Source organism: Limanda limanda, chromosome 17 (genome assembly GCF_963576545.1).
Source record: "Limanda limanda chromosome 17, fLimLim1.1, whole genome shotgun sequence".
NCBI classification, from domain to species: Eukaryota; Metazoa; Chordata; class Actinopteri; order Pleuronectiformes; family Pleuronectidae; genus Limanda; species Limanda limanda.
This window is the reverse complement of record NC_083652.1, coordinates 12,262,180-12,281,927: the sequence shown is the minus strand read 5'-3', so window position 1 is coordinate 12,281,927 and position 19,748 is coordinate 12,262,180. Positions and strand designations below refer to the sequence as shown.

Sequence of the window (19,748 nt, the reverse complement as noted above, 5' to 3'; positions counted from 1 at the left end):
TCCTCTAAATGGGGTCAACCAGGTAGAGGTCAAATAGTTGCTTTTCTCAGACACTCCCTACTTGTTGGATATCTTTCATCCTCTGCAGCTTCAAACTCTGCCTAGGTTTTCTGCTTTAAACATCTGTACCACACCTACAACACCTACAGCATTATAACTGATCTGGTCAATTAGACTGCTATCGGATAGAGCTGGCTAGTGTCGGGGGTTTGCTAGTTTGTAATAACCAAGAAAACTTAATTTGTTCAAAAGTTTCTGTGAGTTTCCAAAGATTCAGACAGTCTGAAGCAGAGAATGTGGCTTGGCTGCAAATTCACTCAATAAATCATCATGGTGTGAGGTAAGAGCTTCAGTAAACAGCTGGTGCATCAAACGAATCAGAATTTCTGAGTATATTATAACATTTTGATCAATAATACAATAGATAACAATAAATGTAATAATAATAAGCTAGTGGGTCTAGATATAGTTGGTCAGGGACTCACTTAGACCTTCTGAAGGTTTGTACACAATGTGAAGCATATTGTGTTTTTTCTGTGGTTTCATTACGTCTGAAGATGGGTCACTAATCAGCTGTTTACCCCTGAAACTCAAAAAGTGTTCTGTTGACTGAATCACTTTTCACATCTGGGTGAACTATTCCTTTAAACTGAGAGAATCAAACTTGTTTTGTTTCTTACTATTTAACTCCAACCAGGCTTTAAAGACAAGAACAGTTCAAAGAATTCACTGTTTTTTCACTTTGCTTTAATGTCCCAGTGTCAGTGGTCATAGATTCCTATGTTGTCTTCGATTTGTGCAAAGATGAAAGATTTATAGGATCTGAAGAGAAACAACAGTTTTTGACCTGAACAGATCTATTCGTCTTTAAGTTGTGATAGTGATAGCGCCACCATCTGCCATGCCAAAAAGAGGTAAGCCTTATATTTAACTTAAATTCCATTGACAACAAACTTTCACTGTGTGGTCTAAGCTTGAGGTTGTGGACAGAAACCCACACGTGCGTTGATGTGGTGCGTGCACGTGCATTTTTGATATTATACTTCCTTATATGATCCTGAACATTCACTGTAACCATGATGATTCACAACACATTGTGGTATTCCTGCTTTAGCCAGAGTTCAGCAAAGCAGAGGCTGCAGCTTGTGAGCAGCTCAGAGTGCAGAGTCAGACCAGGCCGGGCCGAAGCCTGCGAGCTGAATTATGAATGAATATATTAGCTTTTATAATTGATGTTGTCTTGCATGGCAGTCAGGCCTATAAGAGATTTGCTTTGTTACTGCTCTGCCAAGAAAAATTCACCGTGAATGGCTGATGATACACAAACACTAAAGACGACCGCGTGTGAATTAATTGGTTTCTATAATTTAATTGTCCAACTTCCATTATCCCTGCAAATTAGACAATTATAATAACTCAAGAGTTTATATTTTTTATTTTATTTTTACTTTCATTTTTTTTCTCTCTGAGGAGTATATTTATATTTATTTTTATCTTCGTTTCATTTTTAATTTGAATTATAGCTCTGTGAGGAGTTAAACTGTCACTTTCGCTTTTATTATTATTTTGTACATGAGTTAACGGAACAGTAGCCACTCCCGCCCTCCCTTTCTGATTGGCTCAGCCTGTTGTCAGTCTCGCTGTGCGGCGCTGTGATTGGTCGGCTTCCCGTTCGGGAGGGCTCCTCTCTTTAAACGCAGGAGGTTGTGGATCGGACTCGTCCTCGGGGTGTGAGTCGGACTGAAGCCCAGCACGGAGCCTGAACCCCGGCTCGCACACTGGGCTGTAGCCGCTGGAGCAGCTCTGGGTCCCGTAGGAAACTCTGTGTGAAACCATGGAACTGGAGGAGAAACCCAAATATGGTAACTGACTGAAACTTCACTTTTATAGACACCAGGAGTTCAACAACAACAAAGTTAGCGTCTGTTCTGTTTCCAGCATTACTCTCATGTCTGTGGCTTCGTATTCTGCTTCGAACTCAAATGTTATCTGCTGGTCTCACTCATCTCATGGTGGGACCAGTCAACATGGTGGTTGCTGTGTCCCAGCTTGTCTGCTGCTTGACCAGTTGCTGCCACATTCCTCAGACTGGTATGGAGATCATGCCCAGCTATGTATAGAGCTGCAGTTATTAGAAAATCCTGTGCATGTAGTTGTTTATTAGAAAATACCTCCAGCATGTGAGGAGGGTCTTCATTTGTCACCCAGGTCTTAGCAGCCTCATACTAGAAATATACTTAATTTTTCAACATAATCTACATTTCACTGAAAGGGCAATCCTTTACTATCGTTCAGTGCAGTGTCTCTTTATTTGTTTATCTGAAAATTCCACACACACGTCATTTGTTTGCCTCATTTCTTCAGCATCTCTGGATACTACAGTGTCATTTTGGGAAATATCCTTCATTTCACACACAATCTACATTTCATTTGTAGTGTAATCCCTTCATTCTGTGTCTCTGCCTTCAGTTGTTTTGATTGCTGGTCCTTGTGGGTGTAATTACGCCCTCTGTACCCCTCGTAAATGTGTTTTCATAGTGACACACCCTGGTGGAGACATGCTGCTCCTTCTTCAGCTGCCCCCGTTTTGCCTGGGAAGTGCATTGAATCAAGATAAATCCGGCAATAAATGATTCACACTGAGAGACAAAGCATGTCTTCGGAGCGTCTTCACACCTTAAAGACCTCGTTGTAGGTCAAAACAACAATGCACATATCTGTGTTCTGTCCTTTTCTGCAGTCACGTGTTGTGCATTACAATGTGGACATGTCCTCGTCCTGAGTCTGTCCCAGGATGTGGACGAGTAGAGATGAGACCTCGACTGTCTGCTCGTATTCATTATGGAGCTTTAACAAAGTGTTTCCCTCCTCTTCCTCACACACACGCCCTCTTCCTCTCTGCCTCCCACATCAGGACTAAACATTACAAACCCTTCACCAGAGGAATAACAGTCTAGTGTTTGCTTGCTTGTAACAGCCAGAAGACAGTTTGACTCATTAGGGAGAAGCACAGGAGCCATCAACGAGAAGATAGTGGTAACTCGGCTGCACATTCATGTCAGAAATCACAGTGAGCAAAGCACCTCGGGAAACAGCAAGTGTATTTTCAGAGTCTGGGCGAATCCAGCTAAAAAAAGAAGGCAAAGGCAGAAATCTTAACGGAGCCGAGGGGGAGCACTTCAGAGGAGATGGAGGCTCTGCCCCAGTTTCACATGTTGGAGTAATTTCAGGCTGTGATAAATGAAGAACCTCAATGAGAGGATGTGAGGCCCAGCCCTGGTGCAGATCGGGCGTAATTATAAGCCATTTTTAGCAGAGTGGTTTGAAACCAGATCCCGAGTCTCTCTGACCTTTTCCTTCATCCGTGTTTCAGCTACATTTGCACTTTTTCCTCCTCGCTTCAGTTACTGTACTGAGACGGATTTACGCACAAACAGCAAATCCTGCCTCCATCGTTGCAGCCAATGCGTTTCCACTTAAATGTGCAGTGTGCCCAGGCAAACCCAAGCAGGATCATGTGACCCTGCTAACTGTCTGTGGTCGTGCCAACTTGCCTGCGGAGGGAAAGACAAAGGCGTGTTCAGAGCAGTGCGATTTCTGATTGGTTATTAAGGTCAGGGGAAAAGAGTGGGGACGGAGAAGGAGAAGAAGAAGAAGAGAAGACGTGGAGTCAGGACCACCCCAGAGATCTGTCCTCTGGTTCTACCACTTTCCTCTTCTGCTGATCTTGGCTGATCTCATGTCGTCTCACTCATTTTGTCTCAATTCATTTGGATTAGATCTGGATTAGATCTGCGTGTGAGTTCTCCCACCAGAGATAAGGAGATGATGTTTGGGTCAGAAGTGGAAGCAGGAGAGAGGAGGTGACAGATCCAGTTTAGATAAAGCTGTGTGAAAAACGCTGCAACTTCAGAGGTTCCAGAAACTGAATTTCCTGGTTCAAATGTTCCAAACCTTGTTCACAGTAAAGTTGAACATCTCACTGTGGATCCTGAAAACAACTCTGATCTATTTTTTCATAGATTCGTGTTTGATTCGAGTTGTTCCCTTTGTTACACTCACCACTATAAATAGATGTGAACTGAGAGACTCCACACCCTCTTACTGTAATGAAAGACATGGGAGGGAAGGCAGCAGCTGTAAACTGTAGATATCAGACACTTGGACTCGGGGTCATGATATTTTTTATAGCGTGTTGCTTTCCTGAGTTTGCTTCTGGCCTCTGAACGGATGTGATGAACCCAAACAGGAAGGGAATCTTGTTATTCTCCTAGAAGGCCCTTGATCCATGAGTAAGATGGATTTGAATATTTTTATATTACAGCAGCAAGAGCCAAGGATGTTCTGATACTGATACCAGCATTTCAAAATATCTGTCTGGTATCGGCATGTTCTCAATTGTATTTATCCATAACCACGTCTTTTAAAGTATAGTCGTACGGATTTTAGAGCTTTAGCCAGAGTTTTCTTAAATGTCAGCAATTTGGCATAAAGTCAAAGTTCTTCATATCAGAGTCACATTGCAAAGACCACAATGTGAAACTTAAACGTTGACCTTTTTCACAATAGCAGACATTTTGACTTTATGTGTGTTTCTATGAACCATCACCGCCTCTCCAACACTTCTCCCAGTAGATCCAGTTGTCTGTAATGGGTTCCCATGTAAACCCTCATCAGAAAAACACTGTATGACATTTCACAAGTTGTTCCACAGGAAGCAAAGTGTTGTTTGTTTATCTCCAGATTGTTTGCTCTGTGGTGGTTTGCCTGCTCTGTGGTTGTTCACTGGTTTTAGCTGAGATCCTGTGAGAAGATTCTAACAGATTCAAACTGTTGCTGACACCTCATTGGGCCGGTTTGAGCAGCACGAGCTGTGGCTTCTGTGTCACTCTCACGTCTCACTATCTGGAGCGTCCAGGAAAACATTTACATGATGTAAAACATCAGTGACAGAACCACAGATGGAAGATAGATCTGTTGTATCGAACACAAAGGAGCTTGGTTGATCAGCGTTTGATATTTAGCTAGATGGAGCAGGGATGTAGGTCAGTGAAGAACCCATTAACAGTGTATTTTTCTTTATATCATTGATTTCCCAGAGAAGAACTCAAAGATCTCGACTGTTATTTATGTGTTTTGGCAGTTTGGTGCAGATCCAAATAAAGATGCCGATCTAGTGAGTTTAAATGTGGTTTCTTGAGGAGACTTTTGGAGGTTTCCTCTCTCTGAGCTGTGATGTGATGTCGTTGCCGTCCAACAAAACAAATTCCCAAGAAACTAGTCACGACTTCTCTGTGAAAAACCTTTTTGTTTAGGAAATTACTGCCATAGCAATATACTCATGAGGGGAATTGGTGCATGCATCAGTAACATTGGCCTTGAAACAACCATAAAATGGATGGAAACCTTCAGTTTTACCGAGTTTTTCCGATACCTCGGGGGAAAAGAGGGACAGAAATTGGCATCTACAGCCTCTGTGGAGTCTTTGTGGAAATTTGAATTCAGTGGAAATACTGTGATTAGCCTTTGGCTGTTCAGTGCAGAAAGAACTGGAAAGTTGTTTTGTCTGCTCCGAGGTCTCAGTGCAATACAGCCATGTCCCCACAAGATGGGAGAAACCACTCTGAGGTGAGGAGACCTGCTCGGGTCCTGTTTCACCTGCTCCACACGGCTGTTTGATTGCAATTAGTCAACACATAGCACACTTGTTGTTACTTTTAACCCTATAAGTTGGAGGTGTCACTTCCTGCAGGTGATGACATCTGTCGCCACGAACATCCTGCACACCTGAATCCAATCGGTCCTCCTCCATGACTCACACACACCAGGAGAGAGAGAGAATTCCTCCTTGTTTTCTCCAAACACATGTTTCAGATAACAGCTACACAACCTCCTGGTACACAACAGCAGTCGGGGGGGATGCACAGGTGGAGCACAGATTGCAAAGAGGCAGTAGTTTCAGAGTAAAGGCAGAAAGGGGGGGGGGGGGGGGGGGGGAGAGTCTGAGGTGGAGCTTTGCTGGCCGCCCTGGGCTCGCAGCTATTCACCGACAGGTTGGACTGGTTTCTCCTGAGTCTCTGGTGGCTCTGCCCCATTTGAACCAGCTCACAGGGAGGAGGCAGTGAAGAGGGGAAGTGGCTGTGAAGGCTTCTCTGTGCATTTCAACGTTTTGGACCAGGAAGGAGTTTCACCATGCCTGAGGAAGAAGTATATTTTGGAAAGAATGGTAACAACTCTTTTTATTTGACTGTTTTTAATATAGATTTACAGCTGTTTTCTCATTGAAAGGCTCAATCTTCAGACTTCTCTGTGTTTGAACTGCATGAAAAGAGCCTGAGAGTTAAGGTGTGTGTTGTGAGTGAAACTGTAGCAGCAGCAGTATCAGCATGTCAACACTGAGGTGGGAATGGGTGTGTGTCTGTGTGTGTGTGTGTGTGGAGCCTCTGATTGTGCAGGTGTGTTAACGCAGGGAGCTGCTTTATCAGTGTTTGTGTAAATGTCTCTGAGTTGTGTTGATCCTGACTCAGCAGGCGAGCAAACCTTTTCCTCTGAAGGTAGAAACGCTTCAGTCGGCCGGACACCAGCTGCTCACACCAGTGAACAAGGCCTCAGTCCCCCCTCCACCCCCCCTCTGTAACTCATTGGTTTGGACTGGTGCAAATTAATCTCAAGTTTATATCTAATCAGTTAAAGCCGTGTCTTGTCACAGACACTGAGCTGTACATGTGAAAAACAAAGCTCGTGCTCTCTGTGACCTCTGAGAGCTCGTCTACTAAACGCTTGCCACAGCATTATCCCGCTCGCCACATCCATAATTAATATGCGAAGACGCCACAGAGAATATCACAGTCCCGTATAGATGCTTACGGTTTGGGAAGTTTGTTTCTACAGCAGAGTTCAGATGCACTGTGCTAAGGATGAGACACAGAAGGAGGCAGGAAATACAAGATGGTGGTTAATGGTTTGAGGTTCTCAACCCCATCTGCCTGTCTCTCTGCCTGTCTGCCTGTCTGTCTGTCTGTCTGTCTGTCTGCTGGTTGGTACATTTGATTAAAAGCAATATTACAAAACTACTTGACAGACTTGCATGAAATGTTGTGCAAGGATGTGGAGCGAGTCAGGGAGGAACTCTTTGGGCTTTTGGGGCGGATCCTGGATTTGATTTCACTTTCTTTTTAACATCGTGTTTTTCAGAAATTACATCGGTTTCCATGGGAGTAATTCAATAATCATGGCTGGAGAAAAAACTGACATATTTAGTGGACTGGTATCTATGAGTGCGTTTGAAATTTGGTGTAGTTTGGGGATTTGGGCGCCTTGTTGGACGTACACTATTCTAGTTTTCTATATAACATTATTTTTAGGCTAAAGTAAAATGTTTTTTAATCCGTCTAGCGTTTGTTTGCTTAGCTTTTATAGCTGCAGGATGAATTTGCATAGAAAACTAAAACTGAGCTTCCTGCCTCAGACAAACTGACCTCAGATAACCTGCAACGAACTTTACTGTATCCATGATCCTGATGATCACAACTCACAGTGAGACTGTGGGTCCTGAGAACAACAACCAAAGATGTTTTGGGGTTTTTACTTTATGAATTTGAAGGAAACCTTGTCATCTCAACCTAATATAGTAATTTTCACACCAGCAAAAATGTAAGTTGGCTCCTTTTCAGTGACTGTTTTTAGCATAAAACTCCAATCCTGACATATTAAAATGAACTTCCATAAATAACTCACACCCCTCTAGTGGCTGTGGATGTTGTTTGGGCTTTGTCGGCTCTTTGGCTCAGTCACCAGAGAGGAATTTGTCCGGTTGCCAGGCGTCTCTGCCTGAAGGGAGAAGTCCTCTAGCAGGAGAATGAGAGGAAAAAGAGGGGGCGTAATGTTTCTTAACCTTAAATCCTCCCGTCCTCTAAAAACTGGAGCGTGGGTTGAAGGTGCATCTCCACTTTTAAAGATGTTATGTTTCCTGAACAGCTCTGAAGAGCTCCCACCACAGAGCCATGTTTTCAGGAGCCAGTGTTCTAAGGGTGCACTGACTGATAACTTCTTTCTCTAAATGCAGGGGAGCCAAGGAAGTTCGACTCGTCCTTCAAGGGCCCAGTCAACAACAGGTGAGTCAGAGATGTGATTTCCAAACCCTGGTTATAAGAGCGTGAACATGAACACAGAACCCAAACGTCTGCTTCTCCTTTCAGAGGCTGCACAGACATCGTGTGCTGCATCCTCTTCAGCATCGCCATCCTGGGTTATGTGGCAGTGGGAATACTCGGTAAGGAAACCCATCTTTTACAAAAAAGACATACAAAAACACAGAGAACCTTTCGATGACCTTTGACTTTATTCTGTCGGGCCACCAGCCTGGTCCCAGGGGGATCCCAGGAAGGTGATCTACCCCACAGACAGTCGAGGCCAGTTCTGTGGGCAGGCCGGCACCAAGCTTGAGTGAGTTGCTTTCCATTTATAGGTCTGACTAAGCCTGGTGCTCTCATGGACATTTTCTCCTTTGAGAACACACACACACACACACACACACACACACACACACACACACACACACGGTACATTAAAGTTTAAACTGCAAATCCATCTACATTAAAACACATCATACAATTCCAGTCCACCATGTTTTATTCACCGAATGGTTTCAGCCGTCTCTCCTTCGATACAAACCACTGCTGAGTCCATTCTTCTCACGTCTGTGATGTTTGTATCACCATTGTGTGTTTTGTCATAGAAAGAAAAAGATAATGATGAACATATGTTGTTGATTCACCAGTAACAAACACAAACTCCCCCCTAATGGAGGCAAGATGGCAAAACCATGCAAATGCAGCCGGGCAGTACTTCATGTCTGTTTTTCCCTCTGTTGAACAGAAACAAGCGAGACTTGTTCTACTTCAACATCATGAAGTGTGCGAGTCCCATGGTGCTGCTGGAGTTCCAGTGTCCCACCACACAGGTGTGAGCTCCACTCCCTTCTCCACTCATGTGATCTTCTCTGCTCATGTTAAACTGTTGTTGTATTCAATGCCATGAATGTTTTTTAGTAACGAGAGGGGGTTCTTAAAGAGAAGTAAATCATGATCTTATTACCTCCACTGCATCCTACATCTACGTCTGGTTAGTTGTATCCGTTAAACTTATTTATGAACATGGGGAAAAGCACGTTTAACGATAAGTGACTTGATAATGTCAAGTACTCGTAGGTGAAGACAGGAAGTTCTGATGAAGCTTAAGATTAAGTATCTAATACTTATTTAATCCCATTAAATAACAAGATTGTGGCAACCCCACATATTTAAATTAGTCCTGTCACAGTTTCATATTGAACCAACTTGAAACTTGACACTTGACCCAGTAACATCGGAGCTCTCTAACTTGGTGTTGTGCTGTGCAGTGTGATTTGAAACAAACGTTTTCACACTTGTTGAATGCTGGACACGCCCGGCCAACAGGAAGTGATGTAAAGTGCGTGCGAGGGTTTGTCATAGTGGGACACAAAATGTTTGTTATCTCAATCCACAACCTGCTTTACCTTTTGGCACTGTGGTATAACGGTGTCCATCAGCAGCAGCGTGTGTTTCAGTCTGATCCCCGACTGTTTCAAGTTTACTTTCTCAGCTGGAACAGAAAACAGACTCAAAACCTGCTTTTAATTAGCATGTTTTCATGGAAGTGGCTTTAGTTTTCTTCCTGTTTCACAAAGAGCAAACAGTGAGTGTTGGCATTCGTTCTCTCTGCTGCTTTTATTGTCTGAACTCACGACCACTGATTTCTCTCCCGGCGCTCGGTGTGAACGCCGCCTCCCGTTCAGATGTGTGTGGAGAAGTGTCCTGATAAGTTCATGACCTTAGTCAAAGCCTACACCAACAAAAAGGACTTTGAGTACTACAAGACCTTCTGCCAGGAAGGCGTCACTAACACGATGGTGAGTTTGAATCTGCGTTACTGAATCCTTTAGTTTAACGCTCGGATGCTTCTTTCCAATGTCTCTATTCCCTCACTTTGTTTTGATCATCTACGTATTCTTTGTTTCAGGGTGTTCCAGAAATTATGCGGTTAGAACTCTGTCCTGCCATGCTGATGCCGAGCAAGCCCTGTGAGTGACATAACATCTAAAGCTTATGATACAACAAGAAAAGTAAAATAAAATTTCATATAAACAGCAGGTTAAGATTAAATATGATCAAATCAATCAGTAAAGAGCTTTTCATTAAATAAATAAGAGTATAGGAGGATGTTGTGTACTTCCAGAGAACTGATGTGGATCTGTACTCGACCAGTGTCTCTATAAAAAGCTGTAATTTCTCCCACTTGTGCTCCAGTCACACGCAGGTGTTTCCCAGCCTTGGGTCAGAAGGGGGGGGTGATAACTGTGGGAAACAACTCCCACTTCGACGATGGAACTGGGAAAATTCGAGATGCCAAGGACCTGTTGGACGGAGTCAAGTGAGTCCATCTCTGCAGCTTTAACCTTTCAGACTTTCTATTTTCCCGGTGCTCGAGCTGATAATCACAGGAATCTCTCTGCAGGAACGCCACCGTGGTTATTGAGGCTCGTCAGGTGGTCATGAAGATCTTTGAGGATTACACCCAGTCCTGGTACTGGATTCTCATGTAAGACGCTCACTTTGATCCAGTTGTTTGAACAGAAAGATCACATGCTGGTTTCCCTGCTCCCTCTCACCCTCCCTTCTCACGCCCTCTCGCTCTCTCTCTCTCCAGAGGCCTGGTTATTGCCATGCTCCTCAGCCTGCTCTTCATCGTCCTCCTGCGCTACCTGGCCGGGATCATGGTCTGGGTCATAATCGTGCTGGTGATACTGGTGATAGGATACGGTAAGACCTCTGTCATGCTCAGGGAACCTGTTCCAAATAAGGTGGTTCAGCAAACCTTCCGACTTGAAAATGCTGAGACAGGAATTTAAAGAAGTCTCTGCAAGAGTTTCCACTTAAACTAATCTTCAACCTGCACTTCTTCGAGTTGTGGGTGAAAGTCAGAGGACCTGGAGAAATCCCAGAACAAACTTAATCCACACAGAAAGACCTCAGGGCTGAACCAGCAAACTTATCATTACAGTTTTTAAAAACCCAATATCTCTGTTTTGTTTCTCAGGGATCTTCCACTGCTCCATGGAGTACGTTCAGCTGAAGGGAACGCCGGGCGCTAACGTGACTCTCCAGGATCTGGGCTTCCAGACGGACTTCACCATCTACCTGCAGATCAGACAGACCTGGCTGGCCTTCAGTCAGTGCACAGCACATTTCATTTACACTAACATGTTGTTTAAAATTATGAAGACATCCACCTGATCCCTCCTTCTGTCGTTCTACTGCTTCAGTCATTATCCTGGCCATCGTGGAAGTCATCATCATCCTGCTGCTCATCTTCCTCAGGAAAAGGATCCTCATCGCCATCGCTCTCATCAAAGAAGCCAGCAGGTCAGAGGATAGGATTTGTGTTTTTTGTGTTGTATTTGTGTGACCACCAGTGACACTGTTGTGTTTACAGAGCCATTGGTCACGTGATGTGTTCCCTCTTCTACCCGCTCTTCACCTTCCTCCTCCTGGCCATCGTCATAGCCTACTGGGCCGTCACTGCTGTGTATCCTTTAGTCACAGATCTTATCAGGAGGAATCTAGAGTTTTGATTGACGTTTGTATTTGTTGTCAAAATGTTCCCGTGATCCTTGACAGAACCGATCAGTTTCCTGTCGACCTCAAACGAACCCATCTACAAAGTTTTCAACGAGACGGCGTGTGACCACTCGAGGACAGTTTGTGAGCCGGCTGTAAGTTCCTAATCCAACAGCATCTTGTAGATTTATTTCCATATTAAATCTCCTATGTAAACAACCTCTCCGTCCAACCTGCTCAGAACTACTCCACCAGTACGCAGAAAGCCGAGTGTCCCGACTCCCAGTGCCTCTTTGCGTTTTACGGCGGGGAGACAGTTTACCACAAGTACCTGATCGTGCTTCAGTTCTACAACGTCTTCCTCTTCTTCTGGTGCGCCAACTTCGTCATCGGCCTTGGACAGATGACGCTGGCCGGAGCCTTCTCATCGTACTACTGGGCGTCGGTGAAGCCGGACGACATGCCGGCCTTCCCAGTGTTCTCCGCCCTCGGGAGATCTCTCAGGTGCGTGAGTGGAGGAAGCTGTGGTTCACTTATCTTTCTTTGTTTCTTTGTTTCTGTCTTTTGTTTATTTCCTACTGAGCTGCTGTGTCTCTGCCTCGTTTCAGGTATCACACTGGAAGTCTGGCGTTTGGTTCTCTCATTCTCTCCATCATTCAGATCATCAGGGTTTTCCTGGAGTATCTGGACCACAAGCTCAAAGGTGTTTCACTTTTCTGGATCAACATTAATTAATCAAAACACAAAACTTAGTTTATACAACGTCAGTGATGGAAATGAGCTGCAGTGTTATTGCACCATGTTTCCCTCTTGTGGTTTATTTATTGAAGAGTAACTGTCTCTTTACTTTATTTATATGTGTTTGGTTATAACCTTGAAAACGTGTCTCCACTGTTTGTTAAATGCTCTCTTATCTTTGAATCATCACAGGAACCCACAATAAGTTCACTAAGTTCCTGTTGTGCTGTCTAAAGTGCTGCTTCTGGTGTCTGGAGAAATGCATCAAGTTCCTCAACAGAAATGCCTACATCATGGTGTGTGCTTGTTTATCGTTATTTCATTAAACTCCGCCCTCTTCATAAAAACTGGGTTGTTCTTAATGTGGAAACGTATTCAGATGTAATGAGTCCATTTCGTCTCTAGGTGGCAATTTATGGCAAAAACTTCTGTGCCTCAGCCAAAGATGCCTTCTTCCTCCTCATGAGGAACATGATCAGGTGAAGGTTTTATAAGTTTACACAAAACTAATTTAATGTGTGTTATTTGTGCATCAATCTCATTATTTTTCTTAAATGTTCCAGGGTGGCTGTCTTAGATAAAGTGACAGATTTCCTCCTGTTTTTGGGCAAATTGCTCATTGTTGGACTCGTGGGTGAGTTTGATTATTCCATGATTGTTCCTCATGCTGACTGGAAGAGGATCCGTTATCTGACACAACCTTTGCTTCCTCAGGGGTCTTTGCCTTCTTCTTCTTCTCTGGGAGAGTGAGGGCCTTTGATGATACAGCACCCAATCTCCACTATTACTGGGTTCCCATCCTGGTGAGTCATACAGCCCATTTGTTCTATTGAAACTGTAAATTCCAGTTTCCCCAGCTGTGTTTAGGTTCTGATGTGTGTTCCTACGGTTCTCGTCCTCCTCAGACTGTGGTGGTCGGCTCGTACCTCATCGCCAACGGCTTCTTCAGCGTGTACGCCATGTGTGTGGACACTCTGTTCCTCTGCTTCTGTGAGTAGCACCCCCCCCCTCTCAGCAGCTATAACACACAATCTGCACCCGTGTCAGACGGAGTTTACACATAAGAACCGACATGTCAGACGAGCTGTGTTGAAGAAAGGAACAGATCAGTCACTGATGGAAGCGTAACGATGACTCTGAGCTTTTCTCACTTCATGAATCCTCACTTTGCTTTTGGTGATGGGCTGTTTCTAATTTCTCAAAATTGCATGAATGTGGTTTCTCAGAATTACAAAATAACAGCCTGTGGCTTGACAGTGAGTGAACCTGGAAACTGCTGCTGCTCCGTTTCCAGCTGAATCTATTTTAAATCTAAAGTGCTTGTCGTTGCCTTTGCTTGCTCACTTTTTGACTTTCTTTCTCTTTTTCTCTCGCCCTTCCTTTTCTCACTTCCCACAATTCACCTCCCCCTTCCCCTTCCCCCCCATTGTCCCTTTTTATATACTAACCTTCTGTTCCACCCATTAACACATACTAACAAACACACTTGCGCACGATAAGGTGAAGACCTGGAGCGCAATGACGGTTCAGCCGCGAGGCCTTATTACATGTCGTCGACCCTTCACGAGATTCTGATGAAGGACAAGGCCGAGGATCCGCCCTCGTCTTCGTCTCTGCGCCGAGACGAAGAAGACGTCCAGAAGGCAGAGCAGCCCAGTAAAGAGGAGGACGCTGCTTCTTAGAGGAGTTTCTCATAGAAGAATTGATCACTGAAGGCCTGACTCCTTTTTAACGGCTGTAGTTGAACCCTGATATGTTGGAGGAGCTGGTACTTTGTTGTTGCCCGATGGGAAATTCTAAATGTTGCACTAAACCCAATCATCGAGGCAGATTGTGATGATGCTACAGAAGATGATGCCTTAAAGTGGCCGAGTTCATTCACAACTTACTAGTTCCCTTTAACTCTTTCAACACAAGGAAACGTTGGACATGAGATGTTATGAATATTGTTATTCTTTATTGACTCTTCACTAGTCTCCAGACAGTATTTGTCCAATCAGAGCTTAGCAACCGTAACCAGGAGCTGCTGGTCTGTCAACATGGTGAAGCTGTGTGGCAGCAAAATGTAGAACAATTTTCAAAGTTTGAAAAAGAAAAAGCTTGAAGCCACAGAGACGTCTGGGGTTTAGCGACTGGTCAATCGGACGTGAAGCATGTCTCCTGAAAGGAGCTCTTTAAAGTGTACATCTGAATATTACTCATTCTCAAGCTGCTGCATGATTGAAGTGATGAAGTGACAGTTTCCTACTGGACGTGATTAAGTGGATTAGAAACTTTCTCCTGTTTTCAGATTGTTGTTGGTTCATGGACAAACTGCTTCACTGAATAACTCATATTTCTAAACCTTCCACTGCCACCGGCCAAACGGAAACTTTCATGTGCCTCAGTTGTTAAAGTTGGTCTGTTTGTACTTTAGTGTTTATGGACACAGAAGAAAAGACGTGATCATCAGTGCTATTCTTCAAAATGCTGTTCTATCAATGCACTTTAACTTCTGTTCACATGCGTATATCTGTACGAGTTTTTACTGTAGATCTTTGTAGATTTTTAATCTTAATTGCACAAAACATGATTTTAACTTAAATAGATGCACGTTGGCGACAAATGTACCGATTCAATTTACAGTTATTGCCTTTTTTTCTACTGAAGCCAATTAAAATGTTCCTCTGACCTCCTCAGGTTTACTGGTATGAATATTTCATATATTACATATATATTTCAAAAATCTGCAGAACACATAATAAGGTGCTTCAGAGTTTCAAATGGTCAAACTGTGGCTGTGTAAACGTTCATTTAATGTTGTTTCTGTTTGACCTGGTTCCAGTGGAGGACCTGGAGAGGAACGACGGCAGCCCCGAGCGGCCCTACCTGATGCCCGAGAGCCTCCGCAAAGTCCTGAACAAGAAGAACAAGACGCCGGCGGCGGAGTAGAGCGCCCCCTGGGACAACGTGAGCCTCAAAGTGACTGTGGTGACTCAGTGGGGACAGCAGGTTGGACGAGAGTCGGTCCCCAGGACGCCTGCAGGGGGACAATCACCTGTGTCATCCACCGTTACTTTTGTTTTTATACCAAATGTGCTTCAGTCGTCGTCGACGTGTGGCGTCTTGTCTGGATCTCAAAACGGGTTCTCATTCCCACGCCTTGTGGGTTTTTAATATTTTGGAGCAAAGTCAACATCCCCAAAAACATTTTAAATGTGTTGTAAATTTTAAAAAATCTAATATACGATTTAATATGAGTATTGTTTTATTTTTAATATCTGCATGTTACATATACAAGTAAGGTTATCTATTAAAGTTAAAGCTTTAATCTCAGCTTTATTTCCTTTTTATAATGTGTAATCTTATGCAATATTTGAATAACTAACTTTATTGTTACCAAAGCCATTACGCTGCCAGTCAGGCAAATCGTCGTCAAAGCCTTTTCTACATTCATACACTTTAATGTATCTGATGATGTGTAATTTGTTTTTTATTAGCAACCATACGGAGAGATTTATAGAAAGGAAAAAGCAAATGTATTTGTACTCATATTTTTGGAGTTGGATTGAGGGTTTTTGGAATAAAACAGTTTTGTACATATATTTGTGAGAAACTACGAGTTGTGTCTTTGCGCTTTTGTCTTGTAACCAACAACAAACCCTGTGAGTCTGAGAGTGTGTGTGTTTGTGTGATTAAACACAAGTTTAAATTTAACACAAAGTAGAACTCGATCGGAGGAAATCAAATCTGTGTAATTTCAGAATGTAAAATAATGTTTTCATACATTGATCAGATGTTCTCTGTCGGCAACACTACACATTTGTCAGTTGGAAGCACTTTAAACATTCAGAGACACACACCAGACACGAATTACTCTCTTTGTCCCTGTGACCCACTTTTTAACAACACTCAACACTCAGTGTTGTGGCTGCTGTTCTACTTGTGACCACGAGGTGGCGCACAGCAGCTGCACCAGTTCCCAGTCAGTTCAGAAGCTGTTGTAGTTCTGTCTTTATGGAAGTGTCACCTGACGCCTGCAGGACAGTTTTCGATTATCAGGTTTCATATCTTCAACATCACTGTCACTGACTCTTTGCCAAACAGATCAGATGGAGACTGTGAGGTTCAGTGTCTCCTCAGGATACACAACTGAATCCCGACTGTAGGGAGACAAAGCTGTTTCCACTGAGAAACCTTCAAAACCACTGACACTGAGTAAATGTGGCCTGATGAGTTCAGATCCTACTAGTTAAGACTACTGCCACAAATACTATGAAGTCCTCGTACTGTGTACTTTTTGCGTAACCCTCTGTCAAAAGGACAAAACCTTTCTAATCCAGAGGTGACTTTGAGACTCCTGCCGGCGGTGAAGCCCCATCACATTGTTAATGATATTACATAATAGTTAAACTTATTGACAATAGCTGCTTAGTGCAGAATTGAATCTTGGAAGATCCATGACATGACCATTTAGGGAGATCATAGGTCATAAAAGAATCAAAGGTACGACCATCAAAGATTAAAGCCAATTGGTACTTCACAGGACGGCCCAGTATATAAAAAGTCATTTTTCAGCATCAAGTCCCGATGTGCCTTTGGTTCGTTTGTCACTTCACTGCAATCTACAACAGATCTTCACCTCACAGCATCATGCCCACCAGGAGAGACAACCGACCGAGGAGGAAGCAGTCTAAAGCTGCTCCCAAAGAGAAGCTTCCAAGCAGTGAAGAGCCAGAAGCTCCACCTGCCGACGTGATCCCCGACCAGCAGAAAGCAGAGACAGAAGCACAGAAGGTCAACCAGGGGGAGGATGCTCGGATAAAGGAGATCCCTATCGTGCCGAAAGGAGAGTTCGTCTTCGGTCCTAAATCTGTTCTGGCGAAAGGGAAGAAGAGGTCCACTTCTGAATTTGAGAATGAGATGGTTGCTCCAGCCTCAGAGAGGAAAAGCGAGGACCCGTCCACCAGCAGAGAGCAGAATAGTTGATGGAGAAGCTCCAACTGAGGGACACAGCAGCAGCAGGAGGAGGAGGAGGTTCTGTCTCAGGAGAAGAAGAATTCTGTCCGAGTTTACCTTTATTTCAGCTGAATTCATATGACTATAATCCTCAATAAACTCACTTCTTTTTAAAGACGGACTCCCTCTCATTTATACACAGAACTACAGTGTGAATATGGTTTGTCTGTCTTTGGATTTTGTGGAACGAGCAGGTAAAGTTCGGCTGAAGTGAGTAAAAGTAGAAACAAATAATAGTTTTACATGTCTGCAAATCCCAGTATTCCCAAGATCGACTTATATATATTAACTTATCTCCAAAACACCTTGAGGGAAGTTGGTCAATTTGGCACAAACATTCCTGGCAGCCCAAGGTCAAAGGTCAAGGTCACTGTTTTTATGTTTTTCTTGAACATGATATCTTAAGATCATTATTGAGAGACCCCTGGTGGCTGATGTTATATATTGTTCATTCAAGGGGATTGTCCCTAATTGTTTGTTGCCAAGACTAAAGTAGTCAGCTGTTCTCAGGGGCCCCTCTCTCCCTCGGGGGGGCCTCAGGCTTCGAAACAGTGAAATCACAAAAGAAGCATTTCTCTCAGTGGTTTTGCGTCACATGTCCCGTGTGGTTAGCGACTCTTGTCCCTGGAGGGTTTCAGTTTGTGACCGGTACGCACTTGATATGAGCCACTGACGCCCCGGCAACCTTTCAGAAATGTGAAATAGCCTTCAGGTATAGTCTGAGTGTGTTTGAAGGTCTGAGTCACGGCGTCTCACTTCTCTCTTGTTGTGAGGAGTTTTACACTTGAAGGCTTTGACCTACAACGTGAGCTGGCCTCAGTTTGAGCTCATACAAGAGCAACGGAAAGACGACAGAGATTGTTGTCAGTGCAAAGATCAGTTTCTCTTACGATATGTGGGACATAAGCTCTCATAGAATATCGTAGGGTTTTTTATTCTGGACTAAGTCGGATCACTGAGGCTACGTTGTAATAGGTGACAGAGGGAGGACCTGACTTATTAACTCCACTGCAGAGATCACATGTTATTCGGCCCTAATAATATTTGTATTATTTTTGTGTATTTACACTTTAGCCTCCGTTACGTGTTAAAAACAGAATTAAAAACCCGGCATTCTTCAGAGTTTCTGTGTCTGGACTTATGGGCGTTACTTCCAGTTCTTGCTTGGTCTCCTCAGACTCAGAGTATCAGGCTAAAGAGCAGAGAAGCAGTGAACACACTATCAATGACATACTTCCCCAGTCACGAGGCCCACAAATGCAAAGGGTTTGAGAAGGAATTGTGTTTGTGTTGATAAAGAAGCGTCGGTCTTCATTCCTCATCGCTGCTGTCGTACATCGGCCTTTAAATTCCGGAAGTCCAGACAACAAATTCCTGAAAGTCCGAGAACTGTGCGTCACTTTCAGATTGTGTTTCTCTCTTGTAATCCCCCTGACGGGCAGAAAGCCGACATGAAAACATTCAGTGGTTTGCTGCTTGTGAGTCTTACACAACCTGAGGAATGTGTTCGTACCTACACGCTGCAGAAAGTGCCACTGTGGTATGTGGCCTGTTGAAGTATCTCAACACTACGTTGGCCCTGGGAGCTCAACACACGCAAAAAACACACATGCAAATACACAAAACACAACAGAAGCGTTTCCAGGGGACGAACACGGCTGAGTTCCTCTTGAAGTGTTTCTCATGTCAGGAGCTGCATCCTTCAGATTCTGCATTTCAAGACCAATTGCGTCACAGAGGCACTTTCAGTCTTTCCTGTTTCGATCCCTGAGAAACGAAGGCTCCAACTGTCGCGTCCTTCCCGTCCCAACTTGTCCCAGGAAAGGTTGTTTCCATGGTTTGTGACTCATGAAGTTATGAGTTGAAGTTATAGCCTCGGTGATGAAATATATACGATTTACTTATAAAACTGTGATCACATGATTCAGATGTGTTTTGCAGATTTATGCTGCAAAGAGTAAATGTTGTGTGTAATACCCACATGCAAGATGGTGAATAGCATAGTTGTGTTGTTTCATATTCATGATGCCTGACATGTTTTCAGCTCATATGAAACATGTTTAAATGACAGGAAAACAACTGCAGGTTAATAAACAACTAAAATCGGAGTTCTAGAATTGAACAGTAGGTGTGGGCGGGGCTCGAACCAAACAGGGTCACATTGTGTTTACAGCTCAGGGTCAAACATGAAGCCATCACCAGGAACCCTGAACAAGACAGTGAGGGTCACAGCTGAGGAGGAAAAGGGAAAAATAACCCGGAGCCAAGACTTCATACGAAGAGGAAACATGGAAACAGGAAGCGAGCGCCACTTGTGGGTTTTGTTTCAGAGCAATCAGGACAAAAGATCCTGATATGAGCCTTGAGGTGTGT

General features: G+C 43.7%; 1 protein-coding gene across 2 annotated transcripts; it reads left to right on the top strand.

Moving 5' to 3' along the window:
- The first annotated feature begins 1,711 nt into the window (after positions 1 to 1,711).
- On the top strand, positions 1,712 to 15,976 carry LOC133022821 (choline transporter-like protein 2). 2 transcript variants are annotated; one of them, XM_061089726.1, is made up of 22 exons: positions 1,712 to 1,862; positions 8,066 to 8,114; positions 8,199 to 8,272; positions 8,361 to 8,445; positions 8,878 to 8,962; positions 9,818 to 9,931; positions 10,042 to 10,102; positions 10,329 to 10,452; positions 10,537 to 10,620; positions 10,729 to 10,841; positions 11,119 to 11,250; positions 11,345 to 11,444; positions 11,515 to 11,607; positions 11,710 to 11,794; positions 11,881 to 12,143; positions 12,248 to 12,342; positions 12,570 to 12,673; positions 12,783 to 12,856; positions 12,941 to 13,011; positions 13,092 to 13,180; positions 13,283 to 13,367; positions 15,202 to 15,976. In XM_061089726.1, exons 1-22 carry the CDS (start codon positions 1,835 to 1,837, stop codon positions 15,306 to 15,308), a joined length of 2,115 nt encoding a protein of 704 aa, XP_060945709.1. In that variant the 5' UTR covers positions 1,712 to 1,834; the 3' UTR covers positions 15,309 to 15,976. The 2 variants fall into 2 exon arrangements, with proteins under 2 accessions (XP_060945709.1, XP_060945710.1); XM_061089727.1 differs by lacking the exon at positions 15,202 to 15,976 and adding an exon at positions 13,878 to 15,179.
- The last annotated feature ends 3,772 nt before the right edge of the window (positions 15,977 to 19,748 follow it).